This window comes from Notolepis coatsorum (genome assembly GCF_963971535.1).
Source record: "Notolepis coatsorum genome assembly, chromosome: 13".
NCBI classification, from domain to species: Eukaryota; Metazoa; Chordata; class Actinopteri; order Aulopiformes; family Paralepididae; genus Notolepis; species Notolepis coatsorum.
In genome coordinates, this window is record NC_140177.1 from 112,972,617 (window position 1) to 112,992,917 (window position 20,301).

Here is a 20,301-nt window from a genome sequence, read left to right on the forward strand (position 1 = left end):
CAGTATATCTGTATGTCGTGTATGTCATAAATGTCATGATATATATCTGTACTATATCTGTATGTCGTGTATGTCATAATCTCATAAATGTCATTATTAATTGAAAATGGGGGACCCTGATGTAAACAAGACGAAAGTATTTCTCTGGTCTGCATCCCCTTAACAATTGTGTGTATTGAGTCGTATTGTATTGTACCCATGCTGCAATCTGGTAATAACATTTTCAATCAATCAATCAAACGGACCACTAGCCTATTTGGCCAAAAACACGTACCTCTCTTGGAGTTTTAAGCTAGGCTAGTTGTCCGTATCCGCTTCCATTAATTTGTGCTAAGCTAGGCTATCTTGCAGTCGGATAGCTTTCTACTGGGCACACAGAGAGGGAATTGGTATCTATCTTTTTGTCTGACTCTGGAGTAGCCCCTAACGTTAGGGGCTAACTCTGGAGAAGACATGAGTGCATTTCCCATAATGTTGGCATGTTCCTTTAATGCTTTTCTTGAGGCAGACGTGCAAAAGGGTATCAATAGCCAATCTCTCTTTGGGTGCGTGACCAGCGGCGGGTGGGCGACCGTGTGTCTGGAAAGTTATCTCCTTTATCAAAATGTCAGTTTCCTTGGAAACGGCGACATGGGTGAGAGAGAAGGGAGGGGGGTTCAACCCGGACTGGAATCCTCGAGGGGGAGTTCTCTCCTCCATCATTGCGATGCATGGAGGTTGCTGCTTGGAATTGATTCTCGGACTCAACCGATTCACGCCAGCGACACAGCGGGAGAACCGGCCGTTTAACCACAACTTTGTCAAACTGCCACACCGTATACGTCACAGCTGGGATTCAGCCTTGCGGTCAACAGCACGGAGGCGTCTCCGCGAACGCTGGTGCTATTTGGAACCATTGCATCTATTTGGGTGTAGCCTCCTATGTGTAAATTGTTGGCTTGGCATCTATGCTATTTGGATTGCGACTTTTCCATGTTATCATGAGCGCAGAGGAGGGAGAGGCGGGTCCCGCTTGCGGGGAGACGAGGGGAGAGGCGCCACAAGGAGGCGCTACCATTGCCCGCACCTGCAAGGAGGACAAACCACACGGATTGAAAGGACATCCGCGCCCAGATGACGATGAGGAGTCCGGGGAGGAACGAGGCGGTCGGAGCGGCGGCGATCCTCTGGGCGCATCAGCCCGGGACACTCGCGAATTCAGCGTGGAGGACAATGACGATCGCGAGGAGGACGAGGAGGAATGTTCGAGTGAAGAAGAGGGGACGGTCGGGGACAATCCCGAGAAGACGCGCGCGGTGCACTACTCCAACTGCAGCAGCGAGAGTTGCATCCCCACTCCGAGTTGTCGGATATGTTTCCAAGGAGCCGAGCAGGTAAATTAATTGTATCGCTCTGTGGTTCTCAAGTAGGGTCCGGGGACCCCCGGGGCCATTGAGGGGTTTCCAGGGGGTCCACACAACAAAATGAGTAATCGTTTAATTTCACTAATATTCTATTCAGGTTTGCCCAATGGGATAATGTACACGAAAGACTATTATGTTTCACTCTCCACTGTACAACACGCCAATGTACAACATGACAGTTATGGAATGCTGGACGAAATCACATCTCACAACACATATCTTCTCAGATGGGGGCCCTGACCTATTATGTGTCACTGTGGGGGTTCTTGACATGAACAAGTTTGAGAGCAATGGTCTAGTAATGCTGATACTCAGTGGGTGGGCCGTGGTAGCCTACCAGCTGGTGTCTGAGCGTTGAGATAGTCGCAGCCATGCAGCCTCGAATTGTGTTCAGCACCATGGACAGCGCATAGCAAATTCCAGTCTGTTGAGAGAGACATTTGCTGGAATATGACAAGATTCAAGATTCAAGAGTTTTATTTGTCACATACATACACAAGACACGTAGTGAAATGTAGGTGGCCATGCCCGCCTCTATTGTGCAAAAATACAAATAATAAAATAGAATAGACATGATAAAAAGTAATGTGAATAAAATACAATGCTAAAGGTAATGAGTACTACGGTATATAGAAATATACAGTTGTGTTTTTAAAGTGACCTTTTTGTAGTGTGTGGGGTGTGTGAGAGTGTGCAAGTGAGGACCAGGGGCGGATTTAGGATTGTAGGAGATCCGGGGCTTAGCCCAGATGGGCCCCCCCCCCCCTTTTTTTTTTTTTTTTTTTTTTTTTTTTTTTTTTTAATTTAATTTTTTTTTTTTTTTTTTTGCAGGCAAGGGGTGGGTAGGAGGGGGTCAGACACGACCCCCTCCACGACAGATTTTTTTTGAATTTAATGAACCTGTACGTGCAATTTCCTGCAATATAGAGCCTTCAATCTTGACCAATAAAGCTGCTCTTTTCACTATAAAACTCAGTTAACCATAACGTAGTTATGGTTAGATTTATATATTGGGGGGGGATATATCATATTTTTCATATAATCAAAAAGTGGTGGAGCAAGATCATACCTTTGCTCCCCCAAGTTCAATAGTGGGAGAGCAGAGATGCTCCGAATGCTCTTATGGCCAGGCGTCTATGATTCACTGATACAAAGTAAAATAGTGCAGTGCAATAAAATAGTTAGTAAAATAGAATAAAATAATGCAATAGTGCATTGCAATAAAATAGTTATCATTGTATTTTTTCGGGAGGCCGGTAAGGAGTGCATTACAGTAGTCGAGTTGGCTTGAGATAAAGGCATGGATCTGGTTTTCAGCGTCCTTTTGATTTATAAATGGCCGTACTTTAGCTATGTTTCTAAGGTGGAAGAATTAAGTTTTTGTCAACTTGTTGATTGTGATTTAAAGCTTAGGTCTGAGTCTACCATAACACCAAGACTTAACTCACTCAAATACAGTTAGCAGCTGGATAGACCACAGATGGAAATTAGCTTCTGCTAAATCTGGTGCAAACATATTTTCATGTAACAATGATGAATTGTAAAAAAAAAAAAAAAAAAAAAAAATCATTTTTTTTATTTTTTTTTATTTTTTTTTATTTTTTTTAAAATAGATTCGGGGCTTTTCAGAATACATCCGGGGCTTGAGCCCAGGTAGCCACCCCCTAGCTCCGCCCCTGGTGAGGACGTGTGGTGTGTGCATGTGTGTGTGTGCATGTGTGTGTGTGTGTGTGTGTGTGTGTGTGTGTGTGTGTGTGTGTGTGTGTGTGTGTGTGTGTGTGTGTGTGTGTGTGTGTGTGTGTGTGTGTGTGTGTGTGTGTGTGAGAGAGTGAGAGATCAGTGTTCAGTGTTCTGATGGCCTGGGGGGAAGAAGCTGAAATGAGCATTATTTTGTAAATGTTTGCCTGGTTACCAATAATTTGTGTATAAAGGCTGCACTCTAAACAAAAATGCTAAATAGTACTAAAAAGTCCTAAATGGTGCTAAATAATATCTAAAAGTGGTTATTTGGCTCGTAATCATAAGGGAACCTCTTTTGGTGCTATATGACACCTATATCTATATGGCACTATTCTCAAGTGCTACTATATGGCACTATTAGAGGTCCCATTTAGAACCATATAGAACATAATTCAGTGCTTCATGCATAATGAGAAACATAATACCTTTTCACTTTAACTGTTATATATATACATTATATGTGGGGTATGAGTACTAGTCATTATAATAGCAACTCCTACTGGTCGACCTGTTCAGCAGGGAGGGGATCTGGGGGAGATGATGTGAACCTCCATGCACGTTATGCTCTCCCAGTGAAAAGAAGCAGCTGGCGACTCCACATGTAATATCACAACACTGTTAGATTCTGATCAATCGCCCAGTATCACTTCTTCATCTGTTTGGCTTGTGTTATCATCTCTCCATCCACTGACCCTGCGTTGTGTTTATTTTGTCTTCTCATACTGACTGATACAATCTTTGTCATTCCCCTTTAATGCACTCCGTAACCATAAGTATTCACACTGGACAGCGTAGTACCTTCCTTGAAAAACGTTGTTTATTACATAAACAAAAACCTCACAAGAAAACTTACTTTTCTATATTCTCGCCATAGCAACGACAGGCCCGGCCTCTCTTCGGTCGCTATGTGACGCGCTGTCATGGTAACAACCTTTAACACACATAAAACACTGTGTTGGAGCCAAAATGCCCTTCTGTTTATTTAGTTTTATTTTAACTCACGGTGCAGAGGTTTGGCATTATATATACTGATCAGTGGGTGACGAGCCCCAGGTGCGCAAGGGGAATAGCCATACAGTTTTTGACCGTGTCTTGTCGTGTTCGTGTTGATGTGCCGTATAGGTCGGCGTTCAGTGTTATTAGTAAAAAGAGTTTTTGTATATATTTTTTGGTTGATAATGGTCAATAAAAGGATTGGCATATCGAAAATGATACGAGCTCTCTGGACATTGAATTCTTCAAGCACGCGTCTAACTCAAGCCAGCCCACTTGCCCCTCGCAGTAGGCTTATAGGTAATGGTTCTACATTAGTCAAAAACTAAGGCTCTTCGTTTGAAATGGACAATTGCCTTTGTTATTTATTGGAAGACGAGGATAATCGCGCTGGGCGCTCAAGATTCATTCAACAGCTGATCAGCGAGACAGCGCGCTCTGCGCTCATGATTCAACAGCTGATCAGCGAGACAGTGTTTTGATTTCTGAGGCCGCTGAAAGACATTAGTGACAACTGTTTGGTTCACCGTTTCGCTTGGAATTGCGCGGAACCAGCTGCCCCAGCACCATTTGGGCGAGCGGACGGACCAGGGAGCTGTCCACCACCGTCAAGGAGCGGACGGCACCAGCTGCCCCAGCACCATTTGGGCGAGCGGACGGACCAGGGAGCTGTCCACCACCGTCAAGGAGCAGACGGCACCAGCTGCCCCAGCACCATTTGGGCGAGCGGACGGACCAGGGAGCTGTCCTGCAAGCAAGCAGTTTATTGAATAGCGCTCGGACAAGGAGCGCTGTTTGAAGTTGAATAGCGCTCGGACAAGGAGCGCTGTTTGAAGTTGAATAGCGCTCGGACAAGGAGCGCTGTTTGAAGACTTTTCGAAGTTCAAAGAAAAGTCAAACGGCCCGACAGCGCTGCGCAACGAACAGGTATGTAGCGCGCTACTAGGTATACCTTATGGCCATATAAAAAATGTATGTGTGCACACAGGGTCAATTGAGACAACGTTTAACCATGTGATGATTAACTATGGGTTTTGTTTATTGTGATTTAACCAAAGGTAACGTTTCATATTGAATCTGTTGGTCTTATATTGCTGATATGGATTCTGATAAAGGTGTTCAAAATCCAGAGTCTAGCGTTATGCCGGTTGAACAGCCCGCCACGGCTGAAACACATTGTAAAGAACCTTCATTGGTTGAAAAGTCACAGCCTACACCCACAGTGGCTAAAACACAGTCCGAGGTGGACACAGGTCAAATCACACACAATGTTGATACCGATCAGCAGGTCACAAAACGCAAGAGCAAATTAACACCAAAAGACCTATTGGATAAAATCGACACATTACATAAATTACATAAATCTAAATTTAACAAGGCTTCTAACTTGCAAAAAACGATTTTGGGGTTAATGCAAAGTGGATGCAAACAGGAGGTGCAATGCGCATTTATGCAATATCTCCACATATGCAAGGAAGCAGCAGCAAACCAGGAGGCTCTGTTGCCAATAGTACCTCCTGAGGAAAGGGGAAAACATGACATTTGGTTCAAAGCCAAAATGATCAATGTCAATGACTTTATTGATCACATGAATGCATGGACAAAAATGACAAACCTGTGGAAAGTGTTAATGAGGATGAGGAGGACGTGCAAAATCTAATTAATCCAAATGACAGCATTTCTAATGTGGAAAGTGTTAATAAGGATGAGGAGGACGTGCATCTAATTAATCCAAATGACAGCATTTCTAATGTGGGAAGTAAAAAATATCAGGTCACACAAGGTCTGGTACCAGCAGGTCCAGCAGGTCCAGCAGATCTTCTACCTCAGCAGCTCGCTTACAGGCAGAGGCAGATAGAGCTTCACTTGTGATTCGCGCTGCAGCGTTAAATGATAAACACGCTCTGGAGGAGCAGGAACAAATGCTAAAAAAGGATAAACACGCTCTGGAAGAGCAGGAACAGATCCTGAAACACGCTCAGGAAGCCAAGGAACAGATCCTGAAAAAGGATAAACACGCTCTGGAAGAGCAGGAACAGATCCTGAAAAAGAAAAAGGAAACGATGGAGCTTGATGCACAACTGGCAGCTACCAACGCAAGAATAGCAGTATTACAATCCCCCAGTTACCAAGCTCTTTCACTCACACAGTCCGATGGAATGGACTCCTACTACAGGAAAGGAACAAGGTTAAAGGAACCCTCAGTCACTCTCAATCCTCATGCAAAAGGGTATACATCACTACCACAGCAACCATCTATGCAACCACCAGAACTGCAGCAACCATCTGCACAGCAATCATATGTGCAACAACCATCACTATGGAAACCACAAGCTATGCAACAGCAACAAGCACCCATTCAACAACCACCACCCTGGCAAATACCACAAGCTATGCAACAGCAACAAGCACCCATTCAACAACCACCACCCTGGCAAATACCACAAGCTATGCAACAGCAACAAGCACTCATTCAACAACCACCACCCTGGCAAATACAACAACCTATGCACTTGATGCAGCCAACACCCATTCAACCGCCCACATTTTGGCAAAGACAACAATCTATGCTGTTACAGCCAACCCTCATTCAAACGCAACCGCCATCTTTACAAAGACAACATGTGTCTTGGGATGGAGAACAGGACAATACAACTCACATGGACCCTCCTGTGCAGCTAACGACCCCAACTGTAATTTCACCCCAAAGCGATGAAACCTCAGTTGTATGCAACCTATTAAAAAGACAAAATGAGATAACAGCAATGCTAGTGGAGCAGCAAACCACTCACTTACTGCCACCAAGAGAGATTCCATATTTTGATGGGGATCCTCTGCAGTACAGAACCTTTGTCAGAGCCTTTGTTCATTGTGTGGAGAAGAACACGAGAAACAGAGGTGATTGTTTGTACTTCTTGGAGAAGTACACCAGGGGTCAGCCTAAAGAGCTTGTGCGTAGCTGTCAACACATGGCTCCAGACAGAGGCTATGATATGGCTAAGTACCTACTTGAACAACACTTTGGAGATGAATATAAAATCACAGCAGCTCACATGGAGAAGATGCTCAACTGGCCGCTAGTGAAGGCTGAAGACATAAAATCTCTTCAAGCCTATGCTCTTTTCCTTCGGGAGTGCTGTAATGCTATGGAGAATGTCCAGTACATGAGGGAACTCGATATGCCAGCGAACATGAAAGTATTGATTTCAAAGCTTCCATACAAGCTCAGAGAGAATTGGAGAGTCTCTGTATGTTCGATAATGGAAAAACACCATCGCAGACCACAATTCATGGATATTGTCACATTCATTGAGCGCCAGGTAAAGATAGTCTCAGACCCAGTCTTCGGAGACATTAAAAATACACCACCAAATACAGGAAGTAGACCTATGAACATGAACAGAATGAAATCACAAATTAAACCCAAATTCAAAGGAGACAGTTTTGCAACCACAGTTACTACCATCGAAACCCCTGCAAAGCAAAGAAATGCATCTGCTCACAACACCAACACTTGTGTATGTTGCTCTAAAAATCACACTCTGGATCAATGTCCTCAGATGGAGGAGAAGACACACAGGGACAAGATTACTTTTATAAGGCAAAAGGGAATCTGTTTTGGCTGCCTTCGCATTGGACATCTTAGCAGGAATTGCGAGAAGCGCTTGACTTGCAAGGTGTGCAGCCAAAACCATCCCAGTGTTCTTCATATTAATCAGAAGGAGAGAGCAAGCAACACAAACCAGCCAAAAAGGCATCGGTGTCCAGCTACATGCTGACAGACTTGGAGATCGCCAGCCTCACTGGGAAACAGTTCTATGACCTGCCCAAGGTCTACACCCAGAAGAGGATGCCTGTAACCACGAGTAACATCATTAGCCAAGAGGAGTTGGCTAAGTGGCCATACTTAGATGGGGTTGCCCTTCCTCGGATTCAAGCTGATGTGGAGTTATTGATAGGTACCAATGCCTCCAAATTGCTTGAACCTTGGGAAGTTGTGAATAGTCATGGCAATGGGCCATATGCCATTAAGACCCTATTGGGGTGGGTCATTAATGGTCCCCTATCAGGCTACAGTGAGCAGCGGAGTGAGAATGTCAACCCCGCTGCTATTGTTAATAGGATCTCTATAACAAATCTGGAGGAGTTGCTGAACAATCGGTACAACCATGATTTTAATGAAAGGTCATCAGAAGGCAAAGAGGAAATGTCGAGGGATGATATGAAGTTCATGGAAATCATGACTGATTCATGCAAACTTCAGGACGGACATTACACCTTGGAGCTTCCCTTTAAAAGGAAAGAAGTGTCTCTGCCAAACAATCAGTTTGTTGCTAGGCAACGCATCCTTGGACTGAAAAGGAGGTTTGGGAGAGATGAGAAGTTCCACCGAGACAGGATTTCTGCCATCCAAAGAACATCTGATGTCACGCAGTGGAGGTACATTCATACCACCCAGAACCCTGCTGACAAAACTTTAAGGGGAGTTAAGGTGGATGATTTGCTGACCAACAGAAGGTGGATTGAGGGCCCTGAGTTTCTTTGGAAACCAGAGGAAGAGTGGCCAGATGGTATCTTGGGGTACAACAATTTCTGCTGATGACCCTGAGGTAAAAAAGGATCTAAACATCAATGCAGTAATTGTCGATGCACCAAGTGCCACACACCAACTGATCACCTACTTTTCTAACTAGAAAAGGTTGAAGAGGTCAGTTGCTTGGATCCTGAAACTACGAAAGACTCTATTGGAGATGAGTCATAAAAGAAACAGAGTCATGAGGATGCAGACAAAGTGGAACAGGAAACACTGGCTGAGAGAATACTTACTGTTACGAAGGATCAGATTAAACCGAATATATATATTTATTAATTGATATATATTGCATAATATTTGTATATCGTTTGATATCCCTTGTGTATTCCTTGTACATATACACGGAATATCCCTTTAACCTAGTACAGACCATAATATTTCGTTCTCTTATTGGACAGCGGTCCCTTAGGCGCCACTGCCATACCCCCAAGGTCTAGTTCAAAGTCACCGCCAAAGACTTGCCTGGACATGAACGGCTCTGCGCAAGGATACGAGACAGGAATAAGGCTGGTACTAGTTTGTTCACCTAACGTATAAATACGGCGCAGGTGAATACAGAAGTAGAGTTACCCAATAAGTTGAAGCCTCACCCACGATACAACGTGCGGTGAAGTATGGCCTGTTTGGCCCCAAATAGAGCATTGAGACCGCGTGCGAATTAATAACTGAAGTATCAGAGTTTAACGCTGTACCGTCGAGTTCGACCTATTCTATTAATTCAGTAATAGTCTATTTATGTATAGTGTATCGTGCGGCTACCGTTCTACAGTGACCAGCATCACCAACGTTTCCTCGTACCAGCTAGTGTGCTTATCCAGGCTGGGCAGCTTACCCTGGCGCCTTCACCCGAGGAGCCCTAGACGAGGACCGTGTGGACATGTACACTGGATAACCTACCCGACGACTACATAGCCCTTTTCGGCTGGATTATATTTGCTTTGGTCCTGTAATTGATGGAGCGGAGAATCGTCTACACCCACAATTGTGTGGGATTTACCCTGTGAGGAGCAACGTCGAGCCCGCCTCTCAGAAGCCTGAGGCTGGCTAGCTTTCTTCCATGCGGAGCTGCATGCCGGAGAACAGCTGTTATTCGTCTGCGGATCAAGAGATTATTGCACCGTCTCCTGTACTTGGAGTCTCCCTATTCTTCGTTGACCCAGACTCTGCTACCGACAAATCCTCTCCCCTTGCTGGCCTACAACCGGAGGGACCCTACCAGTATCTCCCGCTGCCTTACTAGTGTACCATAGATATAATTCCTAAGATACAGGTGGTATTCATTATCTCCTGCGTAATATGATAATGGACTTACGTTATTGATTTACTCACGCACATTCTTTCGCCTTATAAGTGCGACCCTACGTAAAGTATTGTTATATACTATCATTGCTGCTAATAAATATTATTATAACCCAGTTTTGTGTGGAACCGTATCATTGTGGGAAGTGTTCATTTGATATACCTGTGTACTGTATGGCCAGTAGTAATGTACATAAGACAGTAGTGGTTTAATGATACCATACTTATATAATACAGTCAGGGAATTGTACCCCTCAGTTACAATTGGTCCTTCGAGCCGGAGGGTAACTAGCGTAATATTAATATAGTAGTATTAATATTGACATGGCCAATAATGAACACTCCACAAACGGTTCTCCTAAAATAGATCGCCCGCAGCGTAGACGGCAGACACCTCAGTACTTAGAGGACTACGCTGCCAGTATACTACCTAGCTTTCTACAGACGTTAAACGCGGAAAAAGTAGATAGTAAAATTATGTCCAACCCTACCGACCAGGCTACCCCGCCAGTAGAGACCCTAGTGGGTTCTAACGTAACTGACCCAGCTCACGGGGGGGACCAGGAGGGACCTGACATGACTTTACCCCCCGCCAACGTCGACGAGGTAGTCCCCGGAGAGCTCCAGGATAAAGAAAGCCCTCCAGGGACGGAACCCGACCCACCACAAGAAGAGACGCGCACCCAGGAGATGGATCTCCTCGGTACGCGACAGGAGAACGGATCTCCAACGAGTACTACCAGAAGCCGATCACCTCAACCAGCGTCTTCCCCCAGCGAGGCGGAGAAGATGCTGGCGCAGGCCTTTATCGCCAGCCTGGCAGCCTCAACCGAGCGCGATCGACTCCAAGCACAGACGCTTAGCGAGCGCGAACATTCTTCCATGGAAAGAGAACGCCTTCAAGCGCAGCAACGGAGTGACGAAGACCGCATACGCCTAGAGATTAGACGCCTCCAGACGGAAGAGAATATGGGAAGAGACCGCGCCGAAGCCCAGCGCGCCGCCGCCGAAGCCCAGCGCGCCGCCGCCGGTGCCCAACGCGAAGCAGAGCGCGACCTCGCTCTCACCAAGCGCGAAGCCGAGCGCGACCGATTACAAGCGCAGATAATGGAGCAGCTGATTACCAGGGTAACCCCCCCTCCCTCCGCACGGGGCTCCAGGGCCTCGTCAAGACAAGGGTCTAGGGCACCCTCCCCTACCCGATCAAGCGACCCTGAGCCCGGCCAACAGAGAGAGCCTATACCCCTCTCCGAACCCCTTCCCCGACCGGTCCAAGCGAGACCCAGCAACAGGGAAGAACCGGCCTATGCCGCGGAGAGGCTAAATAGACGATTACAGGATCTAGATGACCTGGCAGAGGAAGAAGAAGAGGGAGAGGAGGAGAGTCAAGCCCAACAGCACCACCGTACTCCACAGGACCAGGAGGTCCAGTACAGCCCAGACTTTACCCCCGCGGCTCTGCGCTACAGACCCCCGACTCAATTCACGGGTGAGCTTGACGCACGACCAGCCCCGAGGAACAGCACCTGGGTATGCGGGCCTTGGTACCCGACAGGTACCAGCCCACCACGACAAGTAAGAGGAGACTCGCCTAGGAGGCCTCTCCTCCAACTCTCACCGATGTGCCAGCCATCCATGGCATCGTACCTTGGCACACCGACGTTCCCGGACTTCACACACGAGAACAGAGCACAGTACACAGAGCTACGAATGTGCTTAGAGACAATGATGTCCGATGTAACTGATGAACCGTACAAGTATGCTATCCTACTCAAGCACCTGAAGGTGCCCAGAGCGCACAATATAGTGCTGGCATATTCCACCTCTACTACCCCATACACCGCGGCTCTAGCAGCCCTCGACCAACGATATGGGACTACGTAATACAAGAGATAAGGAATATTGACCGTCTACCCCCAGCCACAGACAATCGCTCACTAGACGACCTGTCTATCAAGGTACAATCCCTGGTAGGGATGCTGGGGGCGCAAAAGGAAAAGGGTATGCACGAACTGTACGCGAACTCTAATGTTGAGAGGATTTTAGAGAAGCTTCCGCCCGCCCGACAAGAGCGCTTCAGGCGGCAAAGAGACCACCGTGATCCTAACGGTCCCGAGCCATCCCTCCTAGACCTAGCCGACTTCCTGGCGAGAGAAGTCAACAGCCTACGGTTGGATACGTTCGTGCGGAGCACACCAAGCTCCAGAGAGGGACCTAGGAGAGCAAACGATGGCCGCAGGCTGGTGACCGTCATGCACCAAGCCGAATCAGTACCGAGCAACAAGAACCACAGTACCCCCTCGATGAAAGAGAAGTGGAAGATTGTATGCCCGTACTGCGAAAAGGAACACTGGCTGTCACACTGTGACACGTTCAAGAAGATGACCGCCGACGAGGTGAGTCAATGGATAAAGTCCAACCGACGCTGTTACCGATGTGCGCGCAGTCACATGGCAGCCGAGTGCCGCCTAAAGAAGAGGTGTAGTCGGTGTGACGGAGCCCACTTGGACGTCCTACATGACAGTAACAGAAGAAAGCCTGCACCCTCAAGCAGCACAAAGGCAAGTGTTATGTACATTGACCCCGCCAGCAGCGGGGGCGCCCGGGTGCTCTTGAAGGTGGTCCGTGTAACATCGAGTTACGAAGACAAGGTCATGGACACCTACGCCGTCCTTGACGACGGGTCAGAGAAGACCCTTCTCCTCGCGTCCGCTGCGGCCCAGCTGGGGCTGCGGGGGAGCGAAGAAACGATGACGATTCAGACAATAAGAAGAGACCTGAAGACGATAAAGGGCGAGAATGTCTCCTTCACTATCGCAGCAAGCGGGCAGCCAGAGAGACGGTATAGGATCACTAACGCTTTCACCAGCCAAGACATAGGCCTGTCGCAGTACACCTACCCCATCGCCAAGCTGATGGATAAATATGTGCACCTGCGTCAACTACCTATACCGCTCATAGACGGTGCCACCCCGACCCTGCTGATAGGATCCGACCATGCACACCTCATTGTCCCGATGGACCGGGTCCACACTGGGCCCAGAGGCTGTCCAGCAGCAGTCGAGACCCGCCTAGGATGGACACTACAAGGCCCCCTCTCTAGGTCTCCTAACCGAACAGCAGCCACTAGCTGCCTCCACTCCAGAGTGACAGAAGAAGACACCACCCTCCTACAGCACGTCGAGAGGCTATGGACACTAGAGACAATGCCCTTTAAGAACGAAAAGAAACACATTCGTTCCAAGGAAGACATTTATGCTATAGCCCTCCTCGAGCGGGGGACAAAGAGAGTCAAAGTCAACGGAGTGATGAGATACGCAACTCCACTCCTGAGGCGAGAGGGTATGCCTACCTTCCACGCCCCAAAAGAAGCGACAGAGCGGTATCTATCGAACACAGAGCGGCGCCTAGCCAGAGACCCCGCTCAAGCTACTGTGTACCGCGCTGAGATTGACAAGCTAATCACAGCGGGGCACATAAAGAAAATTGACATTAAAGAGGCCGATCAGACGACCGAATCATGGTACGTGCCGCACCACAAAGTCCACCACAACGGCGAGGATCGTATTGTGTTTAACTGCAGCTACCAGATCGGATCACAAAATCTGAATAAAGAGCTCTTGCCCGGCCCAACACTCGGCCCCTCTCTACTAGGCGTGTTGCTACGTTTCCGCCAAGACAAGGTGGCCATCAGCGGCGACATCAAAGGGATGTTCCTGCAGGTGCGACTAGTGGAGGAGGACAAGCCCCTGCTGCGGTTCTTATGGAGAGAGAGGATCGGGGATGAGCAACCATCCATCTATCAATGGGAAGTCCTCCCTTTCGGAACCACATGCAGCCCATGCTGTGCTACGTTTGCACTGCAAAAACACGTGGCAGAGGACCCAGCAGCTGATGAAGAGGTCCGACAAAGTGTAGGAAATAGTTTCTACGTGGACAACTGTCTGCAAAGCGTCTCGACGCCAGAAGAAGCCGAGGCCCTCCTACTCAAGCTCCGCGCCTCCCTGATCAAAGGCGGCTTTGATCTCCGGCAGTGGGCCAGCAGCGACCCTCAAGTATTGCGCAGCCTCTCCCCAGAGGACAAGGCAGCAAGCAGCGAGACCTGGATGGCGACCATCCCAGGAGAAGCCCAAGAAATGACATTAGGACTAGTCTGGCGCTTCAAAACAGACTCGCTCCATTATAAACACACACCCCTGACCAAGGAGCAGGGAAGGTCGACTTCACTACCGACCACAAGACGGAGTGTATACAGAACACTCGCCAGACAATATGACCCGTTGGGATGTATTCTACCTTACACCACCAGGGCAAAGATGATTGTAAGAGCGTTATGGGACAAGGACCAGGGCTGGGACGACCCCATACCCGAACACCTTGCCTCCACATGGAGAGAGTGGGAGACAGAACTCAGCTCACTCCCAGGTGTCAACATACGCCGCAGCTACTTCCCACCCACAGTGAGGCCGGAGACGTGCCAGATGGACCTGCACGTCTTCAGCGACGCCTCCGAAGTAGCCTACGGTTTGGTGGCCTAATTGCGGGCCCGAGAGGAGGGAGGAGAAATACATACTGCCTTCATCCTGGCTCGCTCAAGAATAGCCCCCCGCAAGCAACAATCTATCCCGCGTCTAGAGCTCTGCGCAGCCCTAGCAGGAGCGCAACTCGCCACGTTAATCCAACGTGAACTCACCATCCCGGTGCAAAGAACAATCCTGTGGTCAGACTCCATGACCGTACTCACATGGATCCAGTCCGATTCGTGCAGATACAAGGTCTTCGTGGGAGTCAGAATCACAGAGATCCAAGATTTAACAGAAGCAGCAAGCTGGAGGTATGTGGACACAAAACACAACCCAGCTGACGTCATCACCCGGGGAATGTCCCTGGATGACCTCACCTGTCACAATCTATATAGTGACGGGCCCGAGTTCCTCAAGCTCCCGGAAGAAGAGTGGCCTACACCCACCCCACGGGAGGCGAGTGAAGAGGAGGCAGAGAAGAAGAAATCTATGTTCTGTGGGTTGACACACACACTCGTCCCCACAGATCCCAACATAGACGACTGCCTCACCCTTGAGAGTGCGCAGCTAAAGACATTCCTGTGGCACCACCCAGAGGTTCAGCCCACTACTGACATTACTGCAGCTAACTACGAAGAAGCAGAACTCCTTCTGCTACAGCGAGCCCAGAGAGACTCGTTCCCCGACGAGCTAGACTGTCTACAGGGATCAAAGCCAGTCCCGTCAGACAGCAGACTGCTCCACCTAGCCCCTGAGAACGACGCCCATAATCTCATCAGAGTGGGTGGTCGTCTGAGGAGAGCCCCAGACTTACCGGATGACGTCAAGTACCCGATAGTCTTAAACAGCCGACACAAGGTCACAGAGCTTATCATAAAGAAATACGACGAGGACGTGCACCACGCCGGGGCAGAGAGAGTCTTCGCGGAGATCAGACGTCGTTATTGGATACTGCAAGGGAGAGAAGCAGTACGACGCTTCCAGCGGACTTGTCTAGACTGTCGTAAATGGCGAGCACAGCCCAGTATACCCCGGATGGCTGACCTACCCCCCTGTCGCCTCCGACTCGGCGACAAGCCCTTTCACTCCACCGGTATGGACTGTTTCGGCCCGCTGTATGTAAAGAAAGGAAGAGGGACTGAGAAGCGGTGGGGTATTGTATTCAAATGCATGACCACCCGAGCGATACACATAGAACTCCTTCCAACCATGAGCACAGACTCATTCCTTATGGCCTTCCGGAGATTCACATCGCGGAAAGGGAAACCGTCTATATTATTGTCTGATCACGGGACAAACTTCAAAGGCGGAGAAAGAGAGCTGAGAGAGAGCTTCCAAGCTATGGGCCCAGAACTTAAGACCCACCTTGCTCCCTCTCAGATTGATTTCCAGTTTAATCCCCCGAATGCACCTCACTTCGGTGGAACTTGGGAACGAGAAGTATGTTCAATAAAGACAGCCCTGTACGCCGTGCTTGGGGCCCAGACCGTGGTGGAAGAAGTCCTCACGACAGTCCTCACGGAGATCGAGGGAGTATTGAACTCAAAGCCCCTCGGTTACGTCTCAAGTGAGGTAGCAGATGTCGACCCAGTCACCCCCAACACTCTCTTTTTTTTTTTTTTTTAATTAATAGTTTGAAACACAAAACAGCTCAACATAAATACAGTACCATACAGACAAAACTAAACTCACAAACAATAAACAATACAATACAGTACAATACAGACAAAACAAAACTCACAAACGGTACAATACAGACAAAACATACTAACAAAATGGGGGGGGGGGGTGGGGGGGGTGCAGATCAAACACTCCTGCTTTCAGTCATAAGTATTCTCCAAATATGTCCTTATATAGATCCAGGGACCGTCCTCTCCATGGTCATGTTCAGTGAGCGTTGAGGCTGCTCGTTCCATTGTCAATAGGTCCATGAAATCCCTCATCCAGGTGTCCATACAGAAACAATTTGGCTTTTGGATCTTCCAGTTCATCATGATAGTACGCTTAACTGACATATGTGCTAGTGTAATGATGCGTTGCGTAAGTGCTGATTGTATACCAACTACCCCTATGCCCAAGAGGCAGACTTTTGGACATAAGGGTATCTTAACACTGAGAATAGAGGATAGTCTTAAAATGACCTTGTGCCAAAAACTCTTCACTGTGGGGCAATGCCACAACATGTGGATGAGTGTTCCTACCTCCCCACATCCATGCCAGCACAAATCTGAGATGGCTTGATCCATTTTTTTTATTTTACATGGTGTAATATAAGCTCGATGAACTACCTTTAATTGTATCATTTTATATCTTACACATTTTGATGATGTTGTTGTATTTTTTAAAACCGTCTCCCATTGTGGAGCAGTCAAGGAGACCTTCAAATCCCTCTCCCACTGCTGTTTAATGGAGGCCAGGCCATCTGATGAGCTAAGTGAGAGTAACCTATAGATCTTAGATACTGACCTCCTTTCTGAAGCGATCCTTCTTAGTTTGTCATCCAAATCCTTATGTATCCCCATATCTCTATTTTTCATGGATACTGATCTTACTACAGATCTCAACTGAAAGTACAACATGAATTCACTATCTCTTAAATTATACAGATCTTTCAATTCATTAAAAGGTATCGTCTCTCCATCCTTCACAATCTGTCCTAGTTGATGTATTCCTTTACCCTGCCATGAAGTATTTACTAGTGTGCTGCCCCCAGCCATTAACAGGGGGTTAGACCATATGGGGCATGAAGGTAAAGAGATCCCTTTGAAGGCTAGCCGTTTCTGTAGGGTTTTGATTATCTCACATGAAAATCTTATTATCGGGTTATCCATTTTAAAGTTAGGTTTGGGGTGAAACCATAATGATACCAAGGATACCGTCTTACTAAGTTCTGATAAAATATTCTCCTCAATCCATTTCCAACTGCCTATTTCGGTCTTGCATATGTAACCCCATGACAAGGGGAATCTGGCATTATAAGAGAGATAGTATGAGTAAACATCCGGAATACTAAGTCCACCGCTATTTCTTGGTCTCATCAATTTCTTGTAGCTGATTCTAGGTGTCTTCTCCCTCCATAAGAAACCTGTAAATAGCTTATTTATCTCTTTAAACCAATACGAGGGGAATTTGAGTGGAACAGCTGATATTAGAAATGATATTCTAGGTAAAATATTCATTTTTATTATCTCTGCTCTACCCCATAATGAAATGGGTAACACTGTCCATCTCTTAATATCCTCCCTAATTGTCTTCAAGAGGTGTGGACCATTAGAATCAAAAATCGTGTCTATAGGTGTCCGGATGTTTATTCCGAGGTATCTCATACCTTGTGATCTCCACTGTAAGGGGGCAGAACCACTCTCTTGATGGGGCGGCTGGACCCCGTGCTACCACAGACAGTGTACAGGCCTGAAGAAGCGAATGGCCGAAGAATGTGGAGATACAGTCAAGTATTGGCTGACAAGTTTTGGAACAGTTTCCTCCTCCACTATCTACCGTCTCTACAGACCCGCCAGAAATGGGTGAAAGAAAGAGACAATTTGACAGAAGGAACAGTCGTCATGATTATCGACCAGTCACTACCCCGAGCTATGTGGCCGGCCGGCCGCGTAAGCAGAGTGATCACTGGTGCCGACGGAAAGGTCAGAGCGGCAGAAGTGCTCGTCCAAGGGCGGACATATACCAAACCCGTGGCGAGGCTGATAGAGTTGCCAAGGCTCCCCGACACTCTTGATGACGACCATGACCCCCTGACTTTGTGAACTGCCCTACCCTCACAACGGACATTGAGTAGTGGACAGTGCGGTTAATCTGTCTCTGCTTATCTAATTAGGTGGGACTAATTAGGAGGCGGCTGTTACGAAGGATCAGATTAAACCGAATATATATATTTATTAATTGATATATATTGCATAATATTTGTATATCGTTTGATATCCCTTGTGTATTCCTTGTACATATACACGGAATATCCCTTTAACCTAGTACAGACCATAATATTTCGTTCTCTTATTGTACAGCGGTCCCTTAGGCGCCACTGCCATACCCCCAAGGTCTAGTTCAAAGTCACCGCCAAAGACTTGCCTGGACATGAACGGCTCTGCGCAAGGATACGAGACAGGAATAAGGCTGGTACTAGTTTGTTCACCTAACGTATAAATACGGCGCAGGTGAATACAGAAGTAGAGTTACCCAATAAGTTGAAGCCTCACCCACGATACAACGTGCGGTGAAGTATGGCCTGTTTGGCCCCAAATAGAGCATTGAGACCGCGTGCGAATTAATAACTGAAGTATCAGAGTTTAACGCTGTACCGTCGAGTTCGACCTATTCTATTAATTCAGTAATAGTCTATTTATGTATAGTGTATCGTGCGGCTACCGTTCTACAGTGACCAGCATCACCAACGTTTCCTCGTACCAGCTAGTGTGCTTATCCAGGCTGGGCAGCTTACCCTGGCGCCTTCACCCGAGGAGCCCTAGACGAGGACCGTGTGGACATGTACACTGGATAACCTACCCGACGACTACATAGCCCTTTTCGGCTGGATTATATTTGCTTTGGTCCTGTAATTGATGGAGCGGAGAATCGTCTACACCCACAATTGTGTGGGATTTACCCTGTGAGGAGCAACGTCGAGCCCGCCTCTCAGAAGCCTGAGGCTGGCTAGCTTTCTTCCATGCGGAGCTGCATGCCGGAGAACAGCTGTTATTCGTCTGCGGATCAAGAGATTATTGCACCGTCTCCTGTATTTGGAGTCTCCCTATTCTTCGTTGACCCAGACTCTGCTACCGACAAATCCTCTCCCCTTGCTGGCCTACAACCGGAGGGACCCTACCAGTATCTCCCGCTGCCTTACTAGTGTACCATAGATATAATTCCTAAGATACAGGTGGTATTCATTATCTCCTGCGTAATATGATAATGGACTTACGTTATTGATTTACTCACGCACATTCTTTCGCCTTATAAGCGCGACCCTACGTAAAGTATTGTTATATACTATCATTGCTGCTAATAAATATTATTATAACCCAGTTTTGTGTGGAACCGTATCATTGTGGGAAGTGTTCATCTGATATACCTGTGTACTGTATGGCCAGTAGTAATGTACATAAGACAGTAGTGGTTTAATGATACCATACTTATATAATACAGTCAGGGAATTGTACCCCTCAGTTACACTTACCTTTGCTATAGGAGCGGCAGAGGTGGAGTAAGGAGAGACAAAGTCTTGTCCCTGGAGACATTGTATTGATCGCAGACGCTACAGCCCCATGTGGTTCCTGGTTACTTGGAAGAGTCCTGGAGACCTATCTCGACAGAAAAGGACTGGTGCGTTCTGCACGAATGTAGACCAGTAACTAAACTTTGCTTGCTTCAAGAAGCTGCAATTTAATAGACCAGTAACTAAACTTTGCTTGCTTCAAGTAGCTGCAATTTAAAGCTTCTAATTCAGAGAATTGTTTTTTGAGTTATTTTGTATACATTTATTGGCTCCATTATGTAAATATTATTTGAATTGTTCCTGGCCTCCTGCCATTCTCAATTAGGGGCCGGTGTGTTGGCGCCAAAATGCCCTTCTGTTTATTTAGTTTTATTTTAACTCACGGTGCAGAGGTTTGGCATTATCAGTCACCATGGCAACCACCACAGGGGGTGGTTATCCATATATACTGATCAGTGGGTGACAAGCCCCAGGTGCGCAAGGGGAATAGCCATACGGTTTTTTACCGTGTCTTGTCGT

The 20,301-nt window shown here is 47.3% G+C and overlaps 1 protein-coding gene across 2 annotated transcripts in view; it reads left to right on the forward strand.

Moving 5' to 3' along the window:
- The first annotated feature begins 723 nt into the window (after positions 1–723).
- Positions 724–20,301, forward strand: part of marchf11 (membrane-associated ring finger (C3HC4) 11) — a 77,110-nt gene continuing 57,532 nt past the window's right edge. For both annotated transcript variants that reach the window (XM_084327442.1, XM_084327443.1), the window contains exon 1: positions 724–1,373. In XM_084327442.1, the coding sequence (XP_084183568.1) occupies positions 948–1,373 (426 nt within the window). In that variant the 5' untranslated portion in view covers positions 724–947. The remainder of the gene's footprint in view (positions 1,374–20,301) is intronic.